The 21,648-nt window shown below is 36.1% G+C and overlaps 1 protein-coding gene across 1 annotated transcript in view; it reads right to left on the bottom strand.

Annotated features, from left to right (window-relative positions):
- LOC107548893 (collagen alpha-1(XI) chain) overlaps positions 1 to 21,648 on the bottom strand; it is a 71,957-nt gene that overhangs the window by 40,553 nt on the left and 9,756 nt on the right. The window contains exons 5-18 of the mRNA XM_016229748.1: positions 13,244 to 13,369; positions 10,866 to 10,952; positions 8,895 to 8,999; positions 6,890 to 7,198; positions 5,762 to 5,824; positions 5,582 to 5,623; positions 5,361 to 5,423; positions 3,918 to 3,992; positions 2,376 to 2,459; positions 1,918 to 1,974; positions 583 to 636; positions 445 to 498; positions 266 to 319; positions 119 to 172 (exon numbers count right to left, since the gene is read on the bottom strand). Of these exons, the coding sequence (XP_016085234.1) occupies positions 119 to 172; positions 266 to 319; positions 445 to 498; positions 583 to 636; positions 1,918 to 1,974; positions 2,376 to 2,459; positions 3,918 to 3,992; positions 5,361 to 5,423; positions 5,582 to 5,623; positions 5,762 to 5,824; positions 6,890 to 7,198; positions 8,895 to 8,999; positions 10,866 to 10,952; positions 13,244 to 13,369 (1,227 nt within the window). The remainder of the gene's footprint in view (positions 1 to 118; positions 173 to 265; positions 320 to 444; positions 499 to 582; positions 637 to 1,917; positions 1,975 to 2,375; positions 2,460 to 3,917; positions 3,993 to 5,360; positions 5,424 to 5,581; positions 5,624 to 5,761; positions 5,825 to 6,889; positions 7,199 to 8,894; positions 9,000 to 10,865; positions 10,953 to 13,243; positions 13,370 to 21,648) is intronic.

Genomic DNA, 21,648 nt, shown 5'->3' with positions numbered 1-21,648 from the left:
GCTGGAAAATTGCTGTGAATCTCTTCATCTACATTTCAAAAGCTCCTCTAGATAACCCTGGTCATTTACTCTTATTCTATTGCATTTGTCGAATTTATTTGTATGCGTTCATACTCACCCTGTGTCCCTTCTCACCAGGCAGACCTGGAAGCCCATCAAAACCTCTGTCACCCTGAGAAGAAGATGAGGTAAAAAATTCAAACGATATATTTATATGTACTATATAGCATATCACATATATGTGTGTGAGAATTGTTTCTTGAACCTTAGATCCAGATTCTCCAGGCATTCCACGGGCCCCGTCGGTTCCAGCACGACCCTGTCACAGAAAGATCAGAGAAGATATGACTATTATGTGTCCATATGCTAACTGAAGACTCATTGAAATGAAAGCAAAAAATAATCATCTTTTGTCCATGTGAAAGATAAAGAGAAATATCTTACTCTCTTGCCAGATTTTCCCATTTGCCCTGGTGGGCCTTGGATACCCCTCGGACCCTATGGTGGAAAGATACATGATTATTTAAGTAAGTAGATCATTAGGTAGGATGAACTTTGGTGGTGAGAAATGCTTTATCTTACCTGATGACCAGGGTCTCCACTATCTCCCTTCAGCCCAGAAGCTCCTGGAAGACCCTGAATGTGATTGACACCAGAGAGAGATGTATTAGACCAAGACTAGACCAAACCAACATGTTTTTAACAGATACAGAAAAGATTGAAATGCCTGCACTATACTGTATACAAAGAAACAGCAGGTGGCAATATTTCACAGCATATACTATTCCTGATCTTCACTCACCCAGAGAATCCAAATAAGCCCTGAATAAAAGTTAATGTAGTTGACATAATGGCTTGGACTTGTTTAAAGATGTAGTTATTGCACTTTACTTTAGGGAATTGTGCTGTTTCTTTCGCATCGCACCACACGAAGCAGAATACTTAGAAAAGAAACTGTTGATTTTGAAATTGCTGCTATTCCAGACAGACTGTCCTAGTTTTTTCTAACTGATTTCAAAGATAATTTGAGAGTTGAGTTTTGCATTTATTCCTAAAAGTACACCCTACTGTAAGGAACCATTTGGAAACTTGAAGATTCTCATTTGTCTGCTGTTTAAATGACACATCTAAGGATTCCCAACTAGCCATTAAACAGCAGCTGTGTTCTTTTCTTAAATAAAGATTATGATTTCAAAGTCCCTCTTAAATTCCCACCACTCATTTCATGCTCAATCAGTGACGTAAGATAAGTATGGCTGTGGTTTCCACTTCTCAAATGCTTATTTGAGGTATTTTGTCATTAGTTTGGTCACATCTAAGTAGGATAATTTCTTGGCGTGAGTTCACTGGCCCATCGTGTTTCAACAGGTCTAGTTAACTAGTCCAGTGTTAGTGAGTGTTATTTTTAATAATATTTTGGTTTAAATTTTATTTTAATGTTTTCTGTTTTCATTTAAAATTTATTTAAAGTTTTAGCAATTTAGTTGTTTTTTTAAGTCATTTTTAGTTTTTAGTCTATAAGTATAAAATGTTTACATTCATTTTAATTTCAGTACATCAAGTTAAAATAAGTGAACTACTTGAAATAGTACGTTTTTATATTTTATTCAATTTCAGTTTGGGTTTATTGTAATTCAGGCATTGAAACCGCAACCTTGCCTCTCTACACATTAGAGACATTTTGGAGCCCAATATGTGTCTTCTCATAGAGGACATTTGTTGGGATGATTTGGGATGTTCAAAATATTTTACATATATAAAATATACAGGACAGTGATGGTGTTTTGCATATTAATAGCGATGAAATTTGAATCACTGCATTAAATTGCATTGCTCTGATTTTCAGTTAGTAAAACTCTGATTGGAAAGCTGATTGGGTGGGACTTTTGCAGACGTCATGGGGTCACGGAAACTCACCACTGGGCCAGATCGTCCTGTGAGACCCATTGGACCTGATGGACCTCTCATGGCGAGCTGCGAAAACAAACCAAAGAATCAAAATCACCAAAATATCAGCAAACATATACAAGAATTGTCAGACATCTACTCCCCTCGGCCAGAGGAGGAGGGGCAGTGCCTGCATTTGTCAAGGACAGATCTGAGCACTAATCTGCAGCACCTGTCGGGTTGCCCTCCTGCGGGTCGTGAACCTTGCTAGTATTTTTAACTAGTCTCTCCGCATGAGTCAAAGCAGCCTGTGCTGCTCCGTTTCACTCTTGTTTTAGTGCAAACAAGGCCGGAGCAAATCCCCTCCCCACCCTGTGACCTACCACCCCACCTCTTCCCTACAAACAGTCAAGAATCCCCCACCTCCCCCTCAGCAAACAGCTGGGTGAAGCTTGAGGGCCATTTGGCCCTTCACTTCTCATACTCACCCTGGCCTGAGAGAGAATGGCCTGAGCCTGGGCCTCCTGAGCCGACACCACTGGACCCTTTTCCCCATCACCACCAAACCGGAACTGTCAAACATGAACAGAGTATTCATTATTATCATTTTCATTTAGAAAAAACACTTCAAATCCTACACTATAAATATTGAGTCAATCCAAAACAAAAAGCAATATTTTGAATATTTAATTAGGAATTAGATAGTATTTTTAATACTTTTGAAAAGCACTAAACAACAATATGCTCTAACGAAGGGAAGCTTGCAGTCATATAACACTTTATACTGTACTATACTGGAAATACTAAGTAAATCAAATCTGAAAAGCATATTATGAATATTTAATTAGGATTAAGGTGGTTTTCAATACTCCTACACAATATGCTGTAAAGAAGTGAAATATGCAATCATTATTTTCATTTTATAGCTACATTACATAAAACACTAAATACTATATTATGCTATAATGTAAATACTATTAGGTAATCAAATGAAAAGCAAATAATTTAGCAATTTACTAAACAATATGCTCTAAAGAAGTGAAGTATGCAGTCACTATTTTCATATACGGTATGTATCATTATAACATACCATACTATATTATATTATAGTTACTCAAATACAAAATGAAATATTCTAAATATTTCATAATGATTTAGATCAGTTTCAATCCTTTCAAAAACTACTAAATTTATACTTTATTTATACTGTAAATTACTAGATATTTTCATTTATTTATTATCATTATGCATAATACTTCATTCTATAGTATACTTTACTATAAATATCAAGTGAATCAAACACAAAAAGCGACATTCTGAATATTTAATTAGGATTTTCAGTACTTTTGAAAAATGCTAAGCAACAATATGCTCTAAAGAAGTGAGGTATGCAGTCATTATTTTCAGGTATCTATTCTTATTAGGTATAACACTTTATACTAAAATATACCAAACATATATTAAAATACTACATTAAACAACTATGAAATGCTACATTTGGAATCTTTAATTAAGATTTAGATTTTCAATACATTTACAAAGTACTAAAGAATAAAGCTTTAAAGAAGTATGCAGTCATTATTTTCATTTATGTATCAGTATGTGTAACCCTTCATATTATAATTTACTATACTGTAAAAACTATATGAAATGCAGCATTACGAATATGTAATTAGGATTTAGATGTTTTTCCAAACCTCTAACTACTTCACAACAACAAAGTAAAGAATGTAGTCATTATATATATATATATATATATATATATATATATATATATATATATATATATATATTTTTTTTTTATATATCATCATATATTTCCTTGGTTTTCAACTTACATATGCAAATGCACCAAAGGGATATTTAATTTGTTTTTAATACTTTTCAAGCTCCTGCACAATCATATATTCTAAACAAGTTTGTTGTAGTTGTTTTCATGTATGTATTATTGCTGAATACAAGCATGAAACTAATGTGCAGAATAGGCTGGACAGATCTGCAAAGATTTTTGGTGGATTTAGGGGTCTTACTGGCAGCATCAGCATAGTACCAGGGGGGCCTGGCAAGCCATCCGCTCCAGGAAGACCAGCACGGCCGGAAGGACCCTGAGGAAGCAGGAAGAGTGGGAGAGAAAGACAGACGGGATATATCAGTAATTTGACACTTCTCGACTTGACAACACACAGGTAAGAGAATGCCAAGACAGGAATGAGAAAGGGAGGGGGATCGAACAGAGATAGAGAGACCCTCTCACTTCCATTAATCTTTAGTGAAGTTGTCTATTTTTAAGATACTGATTGTATTAATTTTCTAGCTCATGAGCACAGGGGGATATCACTGTGTAGCAATTACTTTTATCTAAACAACACTTCATATGCCTGTCCAGATGGATCCCTGTTGTCTCCACCAAGTCCAATCACAGCAAATTATCACACTGTTTCATTTTTTGCTACAATAATAGCAATAATAGCAGGTTATGTTAAATAACACCAATAAACAATATTACATGCCATCCTGAAGTGTACAGGTCTTAGTTTGATAAAACCATTAACAGGAAGTACTCAAGATCCCACATTTTGTTGATATGCATTTCATTGCTATTTGTGCTTTAACAGTCTTCTATTTAAATAGTCTTTTCTTTATTTTCACTTGTAAAATGAACTGTATTGGTCTACAACTGAATGATATTCTGATGCAAACGATTTACTTAGTCTCATCATTAGCATTCTTGTGCGTGTGCAGTTCTGTTAAAGAGTGTGGATTACATAGACATGTAATATCCACAACACAACCTAACATCAGAACTCCAGACAGACTTTGGAGTTGGTTTGGGAATTTGTAATGATAATTATCCTCAAACAGTTTAAGGAAGAAGATGTGAGCAATGGGTGTATTTTGCATACAGAAATAGATTGAGGGTAACGTGCTGCGTTTAATCAGACATTTGCCCACTGAACAATGACTGCTCATTCTGAAGTAACGTGAATTACTGCAATTCATCATCTGGGAACGTTAACTTGCTTTAATCTGTGTTTCTAAATAAAGCAACTCAGGGTTTCACATCTGAAAACTAAATGTGTCAGAGAGGGTGTAAATGTGCCCTCAGGGTCAGGAATCTGCCATGACCCTGTTCAGAATAAATCAGCATTATGTTTTGTTTACTGACACATTTTCATGCGGTCTTGCAGTTTACTAAAGCCGGACTGTTTTTCTAAGCCTTTCTTGCTTAGCACACAAGTTTTTCTCTAGCCTAACCTGTGTCTCATTATGTTCATCACAGATTTCATTTGACATGTCTCTTTTCCCACTTAATCACTGTTGATTTTTTGACAAATTAAATTTCTGTGAAACTAAATATGACAAAAGAAAGATCAAGTCCTAAACCTGAACTAAACCTTGTTAATGCTCTGAAAATACCTGTGGTCATCATAAGTAAACATAGCCTGGAGTCAAAGACTGGAACAAATTTTTACCCTGTCACCAGGATCTCCAGCTGAACCAGGGGGGCCATGTAAACCTGGAGGGCCTGGAAGACCCTGAAGACAAAATGAAAATTTAATAAACACACAAACTGGAACACAACGACGATTACCCAATTACCAAAAGATTTTAGATTTAAAAAAAAAATTGCTAGAACACTTTGGTTGAATATTGCATTTTACAACTGACACAGACAAAAATGCAGGTAACTTACAGCAGGTCCAGGTGGTCCAGCAGGTCCTTCAATCAGCATTCCCTACGAATCACAACAAAGCCAGAATAAAACAAACTGACCAGAAAAGATTACAGCATCAAATTACTAAATGAATATTTATAAACTAATCTCAATATTGTTCCCAAGGTGATGAATGCCCAGAATTTGCTTTTCACTCACCGGCTCAATCACTGCAGGTTCTCCTTTTTCTCCCTTCTGACCCAGAGCAGCACCACCACCCAACTGCAAACATACAACAGAGGTTAGACACAACAAATGATAGACCGACAGAACTACAGATAACGTAGAGAGAACAGAGAGACAGACAGACAGACAGACAGACAGACAGACAGATAGATAGATAGATAGATAGATAGATAGATAGATAGATAGATAGATAGATAGACAGATAGATAGATAGATAAATAAACTATTAGGGTTATTGCTGGTGCAGAGTGTATGAGGTGTGAAAATACACATGAATATGAAAGCTTAAGGAAAAATGCTAAATTTGGTAACACTTTATTTTAAGGGCCAATTCTCATTATTAACTAGTTGCATATTAGCATGCATATTACTAGCATATTGGCTGTTTATTAGTACTTATAAAACACACATTAATGACTTATTCAGCATGACCAAATTTTAGATCCCTCAATTCAACCCCATTCCTAAACTTAACAACTATTGCTAACTATTATATTAGCAGTTTATTGAGGCAAAAGTCAGAGTTAATAGTGAGAATCGGTCCCCAAACTAAAGTGTGACCCTAAATTCATAACGTTAATCTCTCTGAGATTAACAAGATGGAAAGTGTGTAACCAGCGATGTAACGGACAGGATCTGATGCCGTCAAACCTTAGCTCATGTGGGCTGTAAGATACAGGTATGGAGTTTTTGACGGAGGGGAAGTATGAGCTTCTTAAGGGGGTGGAGGTGGAGAAAGGTGTGTCTGAACAGACAGCTGGGTCTGTGGTATGGGGTAATTGCCGTATCCCAGGGCGAAATGGGCGATAAGGTGCTGACAGTCAGAGAGAGAGTTCGAACCACAGTTGGTATGAGAGTGTGCATGTAAGTGATCTGTGAATCTATATGATCTGTCATACACAGAGACGGGAGTGAGAGAAAACCAATACGGACAAGAGGAAGAAGTGCAGTGCAGATTAGTATAAACCAACACAGCAAACAGAAAAAATTATTGGACCCCATGCAAAATAGTGCACTACAAAGCCAACAATGCATGCTAGATTCCCATATCCAACAGTCCGAGTGCTGGGCGACACCCTCATTTGGGGGGCCAATACTTACGTCCGACGTCACTTCTGTTTCAGCGATGTCGGTTTCGGCGGCAACCCCTGGCCCGAAACTGTCCTCGTAATTGGACGTAGGATTTGGAGCCACATTGCCAAACTCATCGTATGCCCCATACTCATATTGATTTTTGTCAACCCCAGTCACATCATATTCCTTAAGATCATACTCCTTAAAGTCATACGCGTCCACTCCGATGGGGTCGGCGGTGCCGCTGGGCAGCGCGGCTTCTGGGGCAGCAGTCAGATCCAGACCAGCCTGGGCCGTCTCAGTGACATAGTCACTGAAAACTTCCTCTTCCACAGCCTTATTATACCCAAGCAATGCGGCCGGACGGAGAGGAAGGGAGTTCGAGCAACGGAGGGAAGATGGATGTTAGTTAAGCAGTTAAAGCAAATACTACTGTATCTAATGCAAAGCAGGAGCAAAATTAATTGAATGAGAAATATTTATTAAGAATAGTATATAATTTTTGGGCAGCAACAAGATAACACTTCTTAGTCCCGTTCAATGGAAATATATCAGTTGATTTGAATTGGATTCGAGGATTTGGATAAATGGTGAATTTAAGGCGCAAATAAAATCTGGTTAAGTAAATCACAACATTGTACAAGTTACAGTAACGGACAGATATAATCAGTAATGCACATTTATAATGTGATCTCATAGAAAATACTGTTACACGCAAATGAGATTTTAAAAAGTATATTTCAACACTTACTGTAAACATTTCTAAATCTGTTCAAATTTCGGGGGCATTTTTGTGTGTTATTTGCAGAGGGACAAATAAAGTGTTAACTTTATAATTAAAAAAGGCATTATTTTTACATATTTAATAATCACATATATAAGTCTATGATAGACTTTAGGATATTCCTGTCTTTTTTCCACAATAAACATAATGGTAAAGTTAAATTATGTTTAGAGGTGAAAAAAAGAAGACAGCAATAAATGACATAAGTCTGAAATGACACTACCATGTTTACAAATACACACACTAATGCATTAATGATGTGATCAAATGCAGGAACAGATCAAATTGTAAAAGTCGGACTCTGCTTTTGATTACAACAGCCAAGATTTACGTTATGCTTTAGTACATAACCATAAAAAAACAGTCAAGGAACACCCGTTTTTATTTCAATACTGAAAATCTAGCACAAGGGGCATTTAGACATTTCTTACTGCATTTAATTTGAGAAAAAACACACCTACACTTATAATGTGTCTTTAATATCCAACATAAACTTACTGTAGAACCACCCTGTAAATACATCTAAATGGCTGTGAAAGAGTTCAATTCTGTTGAATATAGTTCTGATAACTAGAGCCAGAACTATTCAACCAAAATACATCAGGGACGAATGCTATTATGTTTTGTTTCTTTTTCAAAGGTCCACATATTTGGGTCACTTACTGAGGGAACTGTTTGGAATGGGACGTGCTATCTTCTCAATGATAGTTAGGGCTGAAAAATGGGCAACCAGTCAACATTTAAACAACCAATTCCAAAACTTAAGCCAAAAAGACAAACATATATAATTTTCACTTAGCTGTGTGATCAGTTCACTGCTTTAAATTTAGATCGGATGGTTGAACGTCCATAAATTGCAGATTTTTTCTTAAATACAGCCTTAAATATCATTGATATCCACAACAGAAAGCTGAAATGACAGAACAGAAACCAGCTGCATGGCAATCCACTAAGAAATATCTACTTGATATTCAAAACATGTTCAAAGTTTCAGACTGGAAAACATCACAGGAAGTGGATTGGCTAAATTTAGAACTTGACGGTTTTATCAGCTTTATGTTGTTGGATAAAACAGTTCCCTTGTGGTGACAGTCCCAGAGTTGAAAAACACAGAACAATTGCCATGAATTGTTTTGTTTTTGTCATTTCAAATCAAATACTTCCTTGTCATACGTGCTCCTGGATTTTTCCCCATTCTGTCCCACATTTTCTTCGCCCAACCATCAATATATATTTTCAAATGATTACCTGGTTTGGTCCAGTGGTTGCGACAGGAGACTGAGTTTTGGAAGCATCTACTGTTCCGTAGTCAAGTTCACTGTCTGTATAGTACTCCCCATCTACATTGTTAGGCTATAGCAGTTTCAAAGTGAGAAGAAAAGAAGAAGAAGAAGATGATAAGAAAGGAGGAATTAACACAGTTCAAGCAGTTCCACAAGCGTTACAGGCTGGATCCACGGGGACGGCACCTAGAGAAATGGGGCGGACAGCACACTCAGACTAGCATCAGAGATTTCCCTCACCGAAAGAGAGATCTTGATGGGTTCTGACATGAGCTATGCTTGTACTATTACCCCTAGAATGGCTTCTCTTGGTGGAGGTGGCAGGTATCCATATCTCTTCTTCTTAATTGCTAACTTTTTAGCCTGTTTTGGCTCCTGGTACTTATAGGGTTTGGAAAAATATTTAGGGGACTTTCTCATCCTCTTCGTTTTCATGGAGACACTGCGTTTTACTCTCTGAAAGAAGGTTATGGTGAAGGGAAAAAGACAACACATCAAAATATCTGTGTTAGAAGATAAATAGGTTCACATTTTTTTCAAACATGGCTTACTTAGCTTAAGAATAACTTGGTATACACTATCCTTCAAAAGTTTAGGGTCAGTTTTTATTTATTTATTTTTTAAATGTGACCCTGGACGACAAAACCAGTCATAAGGGTCAATTTTTCTAAATTGAGATTTAGACATCATCTGAAAGCAGAACAAATAAGCTTTCCATTGATGTATGGTTTGTTAGGATAGGACAATATTTGGCCGAGATACAACTATTTGAAAATCTGGAATCTGAGGGTGCAAAAAAATCGAAATATTGGTAACATCGCCTTTAATGTTGTCCAAATGAAGTTCTTAGCAATGCATATTACTAATCAAAAATTAAGTTTTAATATATTTACAGTAGGGAATTTACAAAATATCTTCATGGAACATAATCTTTACTTAATATCCTAATGATTTTTGGCATAAAAGAAAAATCAATAATTTTGACCCATACAATGTATTTTTGGCTATTGCTACAAATATTGCTACAATATACAGTTGGTGGTTGCCATTGACTTCCATAGTAGGAAAAAAAATACTATGGAAGTCAATGGCAACCACCAACTGTTTGATTACAGCAATCTTCAAAATATCTTCTTTTATGTTCAACATAAGAAAGCAACTCATACAGGTTTGGAACGACATGAGGGTGAGTAAATGATGACATAATTTTAATTTCTATCCCTTTAAGATCAATGGCTGGTGAAAATTCAGCTTTGCCATCACAGAAATCAATTACATTATAAAATATACAAAAAATAAGTAACAGTTATTCTAAAATGTAATAAAATTTCGCAATATCACTGTTTTTACTGTATTTCTGATCAAATAAATGCAAATGCAGCACAACAGACTTTCAAAAACGTAAAAAAAAAATTTGAAAGGTAGTGTAAATCTATCATGGATATTAGAAAAGTGGATATTGAGAAGATTTGAGTAGTCAGATATGTTGTTCTGATACCATAACTGAGGCGATTTCAGGCTTGCTTCAAAGAACGGTCATTCTCAAACTGGCCACCATTTGACTATTAAGTTCACATAAAATTTTTTTTTTTTTTTATTAAACAGTGTATAGAGTTTACAAACATGGACAGACAACATATACTACATGGGCAAAAGTATGTGAACTGCTACAGTAATTTATGGGCCTGGCTATTTAAGCTAACAGGTGCTGAAAATCTAGCATACAGCCATATAATCTCCTTAAACAAACATTTCCAGTGGTATAGGGCGTACCAAAGTGCTAACATCACAGGACAACTGTGTGGAAGAAATTGACTGGCCCAGACAAAGCCCACACCACATACTTTTGCCCATGTAATTTATACAGGTAAAGGAAAAGGGGCGGGGCCACCCCATGATTGACATAACAAACACATCACATATCTCCTACATTTACCTGCGGCTCAGAATATTCATCTGTCGCTGTGGGGGTCGCTCCCTCATAATAATCATATAAATCACCGTAATCAACAGCAGTTGTGTACTGTACACAGGGAGAGGATGAGAGAGAGGTTAGCAAAGCATACAAAAGTCATGTAGAATGTAATCTACCCTTGGGTGTATTACATACTTTGATGGTTAGATTTACTGTATAGCTGGTTTTATACAGTGCAGATGATTAGACACAGGTTTATCATACACAGGATATTATCATTATTTTTTACTAAAGCATCCAATGTTAGAGTGCAACGTCACGATCAAAACAATCTAAACACCTAAAATGTTTGTTTTTTTGTTTTTGTTTGTTACTCTCTACTGTGTGAGTTCAGCATGTATGAACACACTGCATTAATTACGTTAATGTATAACATGTGATGCACTTATTCTGATATGCATGTGGGTGTTTAAAACCCTATAAAAACTCCCTGCATGTCCGAAGCAGAGATAACAGCCATATGTTGGCTGCTTTCTTAACTGAACCCCCTTTTTTCTTCTTTCTCATCTTTATTTGTGTGTAAAACCCCAGCTGCCAAAGGCTGATTAAAGGCTTAGATCTATAGAAAGAGTCAAATCTATTTGGTTTTCTTATTTCTAACACATTTCAAAGTCTTATTAGCTATAAAACTTAATGTGTCATGTAGGAACTTTTCCTGGGACTAGGGATTTTATACACACACACACAAAAAGGTACTGTACATCCACAATGTATAATTGGCATCATACATTGTATAGATGTTAAGTGTTAAGTTTAGAATATTCAGTTAATATTAATATTAAAATTAGGTTAATATTAATAAAAAAGTGTTTGAGTCGGCCATTTAAGGTCAATTTATATACGCATTCATCAATTATGACACATTTTAATGAAAGTATGAATGGTTTTTGTTAAAGTTTATGTAGCAGTTTTTCTGTTTCTATTCCTTCACTGAAAGTAACGGCAGCAGGAAGTCCGATAAAGCCACTGAGCCTGGCTCTCCAGGGCTTCATCCATCAAACACAAGTATATGTTAATCCTGATACAGCATAAGATCTCATAAAACAGCCACTGCGCTGATGATCTGGCCCTCTTCCATGACTGGTGATCAGTCAGCGTTCAGTAGGACACCGTTCAGCCAGGCCGAGGGTGGTTTATGAGCAGAGCATCTCACACACGCTCGCCGAGTCAAGATGCGAGAAAGAGGGTTATTGATTTCTCCCATACAGGAAACTACCCTCTCCCTGTTTCGTCAGGATATAATGGGTTAAAATTACTTGCACGTGGTGTCTGTGTTTACAGTAGTCATCACAGAGGTCAGAAGTGTCAAGGTGTGGCTTACTTTTGACCTGTTATGTTTTTATGGACACTACCGCTCAGACATTTCAGTCAGTAATTTTTTTTTTTTTTGGAAGAAATTAATACTTTTATTCACAAGGATGCATTAAATTGATCAAAAGTGACAGAAAAGATCTATTTCAAATAAATACTGTTCTTTTGAACTTTCTAATCATCAAAGAATCCTGAAAAATCCAGGTTTCCTCAAAAAAATATTACTGTTTTCAACACTGATAATAAGAAATGTTTCTTGAGCACCAAATCAGCATTTTTGAATGATTTCTGAAGGATCATGCGACACTGAAGACTAATGATGCTGAAAATTCAGCTTTGCATCACAGGATTATATTTTAAAATGTATTCAAATAGAAAACAGTTATTTTGGATTGTAATAATATTTCACAATGTGATTGTTTTTACTGTATTTTTCGATCAAATAAATGCAGCCTTGGTGAGCATAAGAAACGTTCAAATATAGATATATAAAAAAATCTTTCCAACCCAAAATGTTTGAACGATAGTGTAAATTTTATTATATTATATTATGTAATACATACATCTATTATCTTTGTAGCGTGAGAGCATTTTTTCAGTGACCATTTCTGAGTGTGATGTGTTGCTTCTTTTATTTCATATATATATAAAATGATAATACTAAAAATATATGATAAAATTTTACTTTTCCGTACTTTGTCCAAAAAAAGTACAACAATAATAATAATAATAATGCACCAAAGTATTATTTTAATTTAAAATGCAGTTTTGATTTGTAAAATTTTTTGCCCACTACATAATTCCTGTACTTGAGTGTTATTTCATAGTTTTGATGACTTGTATATTATTCTAACCTGTCGAAAACAACAATGAAGTTTCTGAACAATGAAGAGTTTGTGTGTCCAATTGTTCGACTGGTAGTGTCAAAAGTATCATCAATGTGCCAGACTTCCAGAAACCTTTGGTCTACTGGATACTGCAGGAAAGACCATTTCCTCTGCTGGTCAGTGCAAAAGGTCTATACTAACCTCCTCTCCGGGCTCCTGTGCTTGCAGTGTGTCCTTGTGGGGGACGTCACAGTCTGGGCTGTAGTGTTCACAGTAGTCGTAAGCTGCTTTAGGGTCGGCCACAATCAGCAGTTGCTGGATGTCACCCTGAGGGGACGAATGACAGGAAGATACATGAGATACATGTGCCAAAAAATACCTCTGTTATTAGTACAGAGACACATATATGTAATATATTATCTGCATGAAAAAATAACAAACCCATCTTATCCTGGTTAGTCAAACATAATAAAAATACCACTCTTGTACTGCAGGAAATACATGCAATTTTGGAATTGCAAGGCAACAAAACAACAAACCACTTTCACAACGAGGAACGCAAGGTCAGATGGTTCAGGAAATTGCTGTATTAGAAGCAGGTAAATAAAACGTGTTTCATCATGAAACACCTGGTAATAGAAACCCACACAGGAAGTTTTCTCTCATATAAAATGCTGCCTGCCTAACAATGCTTAGGCAACAATACATAAAACCTTCTGGTCAACAACACGTTAAAAACATATAAAACACATGCATGGTCTTTCTTCCAAATGAGTGAAATCTGTTTCTCGCCATTGTTGTGTCAATAGCATACATTCATTCTGCATTATGATCAACATTCTGGATGATAAAATACATAATTTACTGTATGGGGTTTTGATTTAAGTGATTACATTTGTGCATTTTTAGGCCATATGTCTTTTATGGGCTGTAATTATCAGATCCAGATCTTTCTGTTCAAATGCTGGGGTGATTAAGAGTGACCTGGGTCTGTTACGAGGAACAACCATGACTTTTACAGTACAGTCCACGAGTAGAACTGGGGGATGTGTTGGAACCTGAGGTCTTTCCTTGGCACTGTTACAAAGAGAGAGAGAGACTTTAGCAGCAAGGCAACCCCGAAAAAAAAACCCCCAGCAGGCTTGGACTTGTTAAGGACATGTGTGTGTCTGCGTGTGTGTGTGTGTGTGTATTTTTACACTGCTCTCTGTAAACTCAACTGTATAAACAGCAAAATGCTCAGGTGTGCCCACAGTAAAATAGAGGATGCCTGACCTCTTTATTACAAAATACCACATTTTATACTGCTATTATTTGATTTATGAAAACAAATCAAGACATTTAAAAGAATATAACCCCCATGTCGATTCATATGACTTCTTTCCTCTGTGGTACACAAAATGTGAATTTTTGAAGAATATTCTCACCTTGTATTCAATACAATGAAAGTGGATGAGAATAGCTTCACATTTTCAAGCTTCACATTAACAAGTGGTTCAATTAACGACTTAAGTCACCTGATAGCTTTGTGTGAGGTAAAGGATGAAATTTAAGTCGCTGTTCAGTGAAAATCTTGACATCCACCCTTGATCTGAATTGAAAGTTCATGAAAGAAATAGACTGTGGACGAATAGTCAGTGAATCTTTAATTCAATTCACCAATCTGGTTAGGTTCAACTCACTAAATCAATGATTCGTTCACAGCAGCTGGAAAACTAAGAGTAAATTGCAATCTGTTCCTCACACAAAGCTATCAAATGGCATCAAAATAATTCAAAACATAACAAGTTATTTAGACCACGTCTATGCTGCTTTTTTTGTAATTTTGTAGCTTGACAGCCTCAGTTTTCTTTCACTTTCATTAAAAACAAATCACCTTTTGTTTACCAAAGAAATAACATCACAGGTTTATAACAACATGAGTGATTAAATTAACATTTTTGGGTGAACTATCACTTTAAATATGACATTATCACTAATGTCTCATCTAAATCATCCACAATAATCGAAATTCATCAAAAAACTATCAATATGATTACAGTTGCTGCAATGTCGTTCCAAGCCATGTTTGCATTGATCACTTGTCGCTCTGTTACATACAGTACATTTACCAGACCATGAAAGCCAGGATTGGCCCCAAAAACCAGGCTTGGCATTACAGTCTGGTGCCAAGATGGAGGGAAAAACAGGGCGATCAAGCCAATGGCTGAATAAAAGTGACACGTATTACCTCATTTGTCACCCACACACCTTTAACAACTCCCTGGACCCTGCAGAGCTTATTCTGAGTAAGATACGCATGAAATCCTCGTCTAAGACTAGAACTGTATCAATTCAAACAGACTTAAGCAAATAGTTTAGAAAAATCAAGCCCACCCAGTGATTTACAGTAATGCAATTACATCTGACTTGTATAGCTTGTTTCTGCCATGGAACAAAACATAAACTGCAATGTTTTTCCTCAGAATTGTGAGAAAAAAATAAAATATCCCTCCTTAGTTTTTAATTTTTAATCCCATATAGAGTTTCAATGCAGAGGCTATTGTAAAATATGTTTTTTTTGTGTGTGTGGAATTTACAGCAGGTCTCTCTCTATTGCACAATATTAACAACTGTTTGTGATACAGAACATTGTAACACAGGTAAAATGTTATGGAATATTCATGCAGTAATGTATCAACATCTTTAAACAACATGAACCAATTACATCACTAAACAGCTTTTTGCTAATGACCCATGAGTCATTCGTAAACACCTCTGTACTAAAAAGTTTGGTTGTCTTGAAGGCCCAGTGTGTGAAAAACTATTTAAGATGCAGACCCCCAGCATGAGCATACAGTAAACTGTTCAAATAGCAACGTACCACAATAGGAAACCTGTCATTAAGCACCATAATGCCTCAGCTTTACAACATGAGAGAATTTGGTCAGTTTTCCTCAGTCATTTAATTGTACTTAACTGCTCTAATTACAGAACTGGAGAGAGCCAATGGTGGCAAACACTAAATCGGAAACAAAAGGAGCAGTGAACTTTGATGTACCCAAGCCTAGAGCTGTGAACTGAGCGACCCGGCAACACACCCAACACTATTAGCTGCGGTCAACGCTATTTCCTCACCTCACAGACAATATAGTAATTAAGATAGCAACCTGGCCATTTAGAAAAATAAACGTGGATGTGTTTCTGAACTGTCATTCAAAGTGTGTCAACAGCCAATGCAACAATTCATGCCTTTTGCCAACCATTTTTGTAGGTTTAAATGATTTGGTAGGGGAGCAGTAGGTATGAGGAGCCCTGCTGGTTGAAGAAAGGTTCTTATTCATTATGAGACAGAAATGAAACATGTAGAACTAAGTACGGTAAAACATTTTTTTTGTCAATTTATATCCTTTTTGTGGGCCACTATCCTGCAAATAGCACATTGTACACTTTCAAACTCTGCAAAATCAAAGGCTTCTTTACAGGCCCTACAAAGCGTTGATTCATTCAAGGCTAGTAAGAGATGTCGCTCCTATGGGTCTGACCAGGTATTTCCTTCATATTTCCCAAAATACACTTCAGATGTAGCCATACAGTGGGAACAGTCATAGCGTTCATACTCTCACACAGAGAACTCTGTGTTTCCGACTATACAAATCCCAAATGACACACCAAATCTAAATACTGGGCATACCTCTCGTAGCTTCTCTCTCTCTCTCTCTCTCTCTCGCTATATATATATATATATATATAGAAAAGCTACGAGAGGTATGCCCAACCTCAACTGTCTTGGATGAAACAGTCAGGTAAAATGTATGTGACCATTTGTAAATTACATTTGGACAATTTTCTTAACATTTCACTGCTTTTGTGTCCAAAAGCCCAATAAATCTACTGTAAATATTATATTGCAAAAAAAAAAAAAAAAGTTGCAGATATACAGAGCCCCACACATGAATTGTGAAATAAAAAATAGATTTTATGGCCACAAAGTAAGAATTGATTTCTACAATTTATGAATTGGCCCAAATTCACTAATTCGCTAACTACAACTAATATGTGACCTTGGACCACAAAACCAGTCATAAGGGTCAATTTTTCTAAATTGAGGTTTATACACCTTCTGAAAGATGAATAAATAAGCTTTCCATTGATGTATGGTTTGTTAGGATAGGACAATATTTGGCCGAGATACAACTATTTGAAAATCTGGAATCTGAGGGTGCAAAAAAAAAATCGAAATATTGAGAAAATCGCCTTTAAATTTGTCCAAATGAAGTTCTCAGTAATGCTTATTACTAATCAAAAATTAAGTTTTAATATAGTTACAGTAGGACATTTACAAAATATCTTCATGGAACATGATCTTTACTTAATATCCTAATGATTTTTGGCATAAAAGAAAAATCATAAATTTTGACCCATACAATGTATTTTTGGCTATTGCTACAAATATACCCCAGCGACTTAAGACTGGTTTTGTGGTCCAGGGTCACATATGTCAACTTCAAAACTCAATATTTAATATCTATGGAACCCCACACATGCAAAAAATGTAATCCCTACAATTTATTAGTTTGTTTTTAAGCAGCACTATGTAACTTTTTCTGAGTTCAAAATTTGCAAAATGTATATAATGAGCGAGTACATCATGAATTCATCTTCCAAAACTCGTTTTTTGTTTTATTCCGAATCACTATGGTACACTTATAATAAGTACTAATATTTGGACTATTGTAGCCTGGTCGGGTCATCACCGCTGCGGAGTAACACATACCTGCGTGAATCGCCATAGAAATAAACTTAGAGAAGTAGCTCTGGTTGGAATGTTCTTCCGCGGGATGTGCGCAGTTCTGTTTATTAACTGCTAGAGCGCCAAAAGTTACATAGTGCTGCTTTAATTTTGAGATCCTATAGGCATATACAAAGGGGGGAAAAAAACACTTTTAATGTATGATCCCAGTCATCATCTTCAGAAAAAAACAGGTTCACAGCAGCCCAAAAAAAGTGTAAGGGTCAATTAAATGTTACGATAAAAGTACTTGCATTAAAGCAATTTCAGCAACAATATGGGGCAATAAGACATCATTCCCATCCCCCACTAAGTTCGTTCTCCACCACATGGGTAAACACACACCCAAGCCCTCCTCCTTACCAAGAAGCAAAGCATTTCAATATCACCTGTCAATCGGCCCATTGTACTAAATTATTTACAGCTTTAACTCATTTTGACCCTGCACATTCCACACTGCTTCAATTGTGACTTTTAAGAGAACAAACGCACACATAACACTGTGAAACAGCAGTTACCTAACAGACACAAGCTACACTTTTGCACCAAAAACAGTCAAACAGAGGTGTTGAAAAGTGCAGGAAGAAGTTGCTAAGCAAATCTATTTATATATGCCATAGAGTATCATAACACACAGTCATGACTGTGAAAATATTTGTATAGTTTCCATTAATTAGTAATTTTCTGCTCTAATCAAGATGATGGCAGGGCTGCTGACTCTCCTTTAAACCTGTAATTAATTAGTGTCTGCTAATTAATTAGTGTCTGCTTTTTAATTTTTTTGGAAATAAAATGGATTTGTGCTGGTCAAATTATCCATATTTTGCTCAATTATCCACACTTTTCAATACCTTAAACCACCAAATAAACATACTCAGGTTCTTCTTTTACAATGATACACATACTAGTTGTACTGTACAGAATTTACAACATTAACCATGTTGAATGAAAGCCTCGGCTGAGCAATCTGTGCACGAAGAAGACTCCTCTGGCTTTGAGTAGTTTTAATTACAAGGTGAAAGAAGCCTTCATAACAGGAAGCGAGGGAAAACCCGACCACTTAAAGGTAAACAGTGACACAAGGCTTGTCTGTCTTATACAAAGCAAGCTCATGTCCAGAGGGACACGTTTTCACCTCCCGCCATTACGGAAATGATCTCCGATATTAGTCAAATCCAAAGAATTTTGCATCTTTAATATGTGGAGAAGTTACATTTATTCTCATAGTCTTTAAAACATCTTACATGAAAGTGCATGTATTGCTAAAGTGGAAATTAACAACAAAGGCCACATTAGGCTAAAGTGAACAAAGACTCCACATACCATAATGTTACATAAAAAGATGCTTACGACAGGTTTCCATAGAGATCTTTCTCATGGAGCTATACAAGACAATAACGGATGGGATGCTAAGGCAAATAGCTAGCTTGTGGCAAACAATGTAAAGGCCTACATAGCATCCCACAAACTCTAGTTTGAACTATACAGTTGTTTAACCCTCAGAAACCCATGAAATTGCAGAATCTTTGAAATTAGGCCACTTGCAAATTTCAAAATTGCAAATTTAAACAGGCAGTCAACACATTTAGCATGACTTTAGCAAGCTGGGACGCTCAATATGTAGATCTATTCCTGATGCTGAAAAAAAAAAAAAATGAAACCAACCTAAGCTGGGGCGTGTTTACCAAAAGCAACTACACTCTTAAAAATATTAACTGCTAGAGCGCCAAAAGTTACATAGTGCTGCTTTAATTTTGAGATCCTATAGGCATATACAAAGGGGGGAAAAAAACACTTTTAATGTATGATCCCAGTCATCATCTTCAGAAAAAAACAGGTTCACAGCAGCCCAAAAAAAGTGTAAGGGTCAATTAAATGTTACGATAAAAGTACTTGCATTAAAGCAATTTCAGCAACAATATGGGGCAATAAGACATCATTCCCATCCCCCACTAAGTTCGTTCTCCACCACATGGGTAAACACACACCCAAGCCCTCCTCCTTACCAAGAAGCAAAGCATTTCAATATCACCTGTCAATCGGCCCATTGTACTAAATTATTTACAGCTTTAACTCATTTTGACCCTGCACATTCCACACTGCTTCAATTGTGACTTTTAAGAGAACAAACGCACACATAACACTGTGAAACAGCAGTTACCTAACAGACACAAGCTACACTTTTGCACCAAAAACAGTCAAACAGAGGTGTTGAAAAGTGCAGGAAGAAGTTGCTAAGCAAATCTATTTATATATGCCATAGAGTATCATAACACACAGTCATGACTGTGAAAATATTTGTATAGTTTCCATTAATTAGTAATTTTCTGCTCTAATCAAGATGATGGCAGGGCTGCTGACTCTCCTTTAAACCTGTAATTAATTAGTGTCTGCTAATTAATTAGTGTCTGCTTTTTAATTTTTTTGGAAATAAAATGGATTTGTGCTGGTCAAATTATCCATATTTTGCTCAATTATCCACACTTTTCAATACCTTAAACCACCAAATAAACATACTCAGGTTCTTCTTTTACAATGATACACATACTAGTTGTACTGTACAGAATTTACAACATTAACCATGTTGAATGAAAGCCTCGGCTGAGCAATCTGTGCACGAAGAAGACTCCTCTGGCTTTGAGTAGTTTTAATTACAAGGTGAAAGAAGCCTTCATAACAGGAAGCGAGGGAAAACCCGACCACTTAAAGGTAAACAGTGACACAAGGCTTGTCTGTCTTATACAAAGCAAGCTCATGTCCAGAGGGACACGTTTTCACCTCCCGCCATTACGGAAATGATCTCCGATATTAGTCAAATCCAAAGAATTTTGCATCTTTAATATGTGGAGAAGTTACATTTATTCTCATAGTCTTTAAAACATCTTACATGAAAGTGCATGTATTGCTAAAGTGGAAATTAACAACAAAGGCCACATTAGGCTAAAGTGAACAAAGACTCCACATACCATAATGTTACATAAAAAGATGCTTACGACAGGTTTCCATAGAGATCTTTCTCATGGAGCTATAAAAGACAATAACGGATGGGATGCTAAGGCAAATAGCTAGCTTGTGGCAAACAATGTAAAGGCCTACATAGCATCCCACAAACTCTAGTTTGAACTATACAGTTGTTTAACCCTCAGAAACCCATGAAATTGCAGAATCTTTGAAATTAGGCCACTTGCAAATTTCAAAATTGCAAATTTAAACAGGCAGTCAACACATTTAGCATGACTTTAGCAAGCTGGGACGCTCAATATGTAGATCTATTCCTGATGAATATTTTGAAGAATGCTGACCAAACTGTTTCAGTTCCCATTGACTTGCATTATATGGACCAAAATACAATGGACGTCAATGGCAAGTGAAACTGGTTACCAACATTCTTCCAAATATCTTATTTTGTGTTCCACAGAAAAAAGTCATACAGGCTTGTAACAACATGAGGGTTAAATGATAGAACTAAATTATGTTTTCATTTTTCACTATCACTTTAACCGATTGTGTTGAAATTTCCATGAAGTGAGTTTCTGAGGGTTAAATACTTTAGATATGATATACTGTATGCATACATGTAAGGCCATTTAATCTACTAGATGGACAAAAGGAAATACCTTATTCGCAATCTAAAACTTCTCAGCAGGACCTCTTTTTGTATTTACAGGGCTGTTTATTTCTCCACAATACTAGTTTTATTTGTCATTAAATGGGCTGAAAAAAGCATGTGGATACCCCCGGAGCTTAATTATAAATTTAGCTCTAGTTTGCTCTCCTGTTCTCAAATGAACAGATGTTGTTCTAATAATGCTAGACGCATTAAATACACGTAAAT

Source organism: Sinocyclocheilus grahami, unplaced genomic scaffold (assembly GCF_001515645.1).
Source record: "Sinocyclocheilus grahami isolate Dianchi unplaced genomic scaffold, SAMN03320097.WGS_v1.1 scaffold357.1, whole genome shotgun sequence".
Lineage (NCBI taxonomy): Eukaryota > Metazoa > Chordata > Actinopteri > Cypriniformes > Cyprinidae > Sinocyclocheilus > Sinocyclocheilus grahami.
The sequence above is the reverse complement of the archived record's forward strand: the minus strand, read 5'-3'. Positions and strand labels throughout refer to the sequence as shown.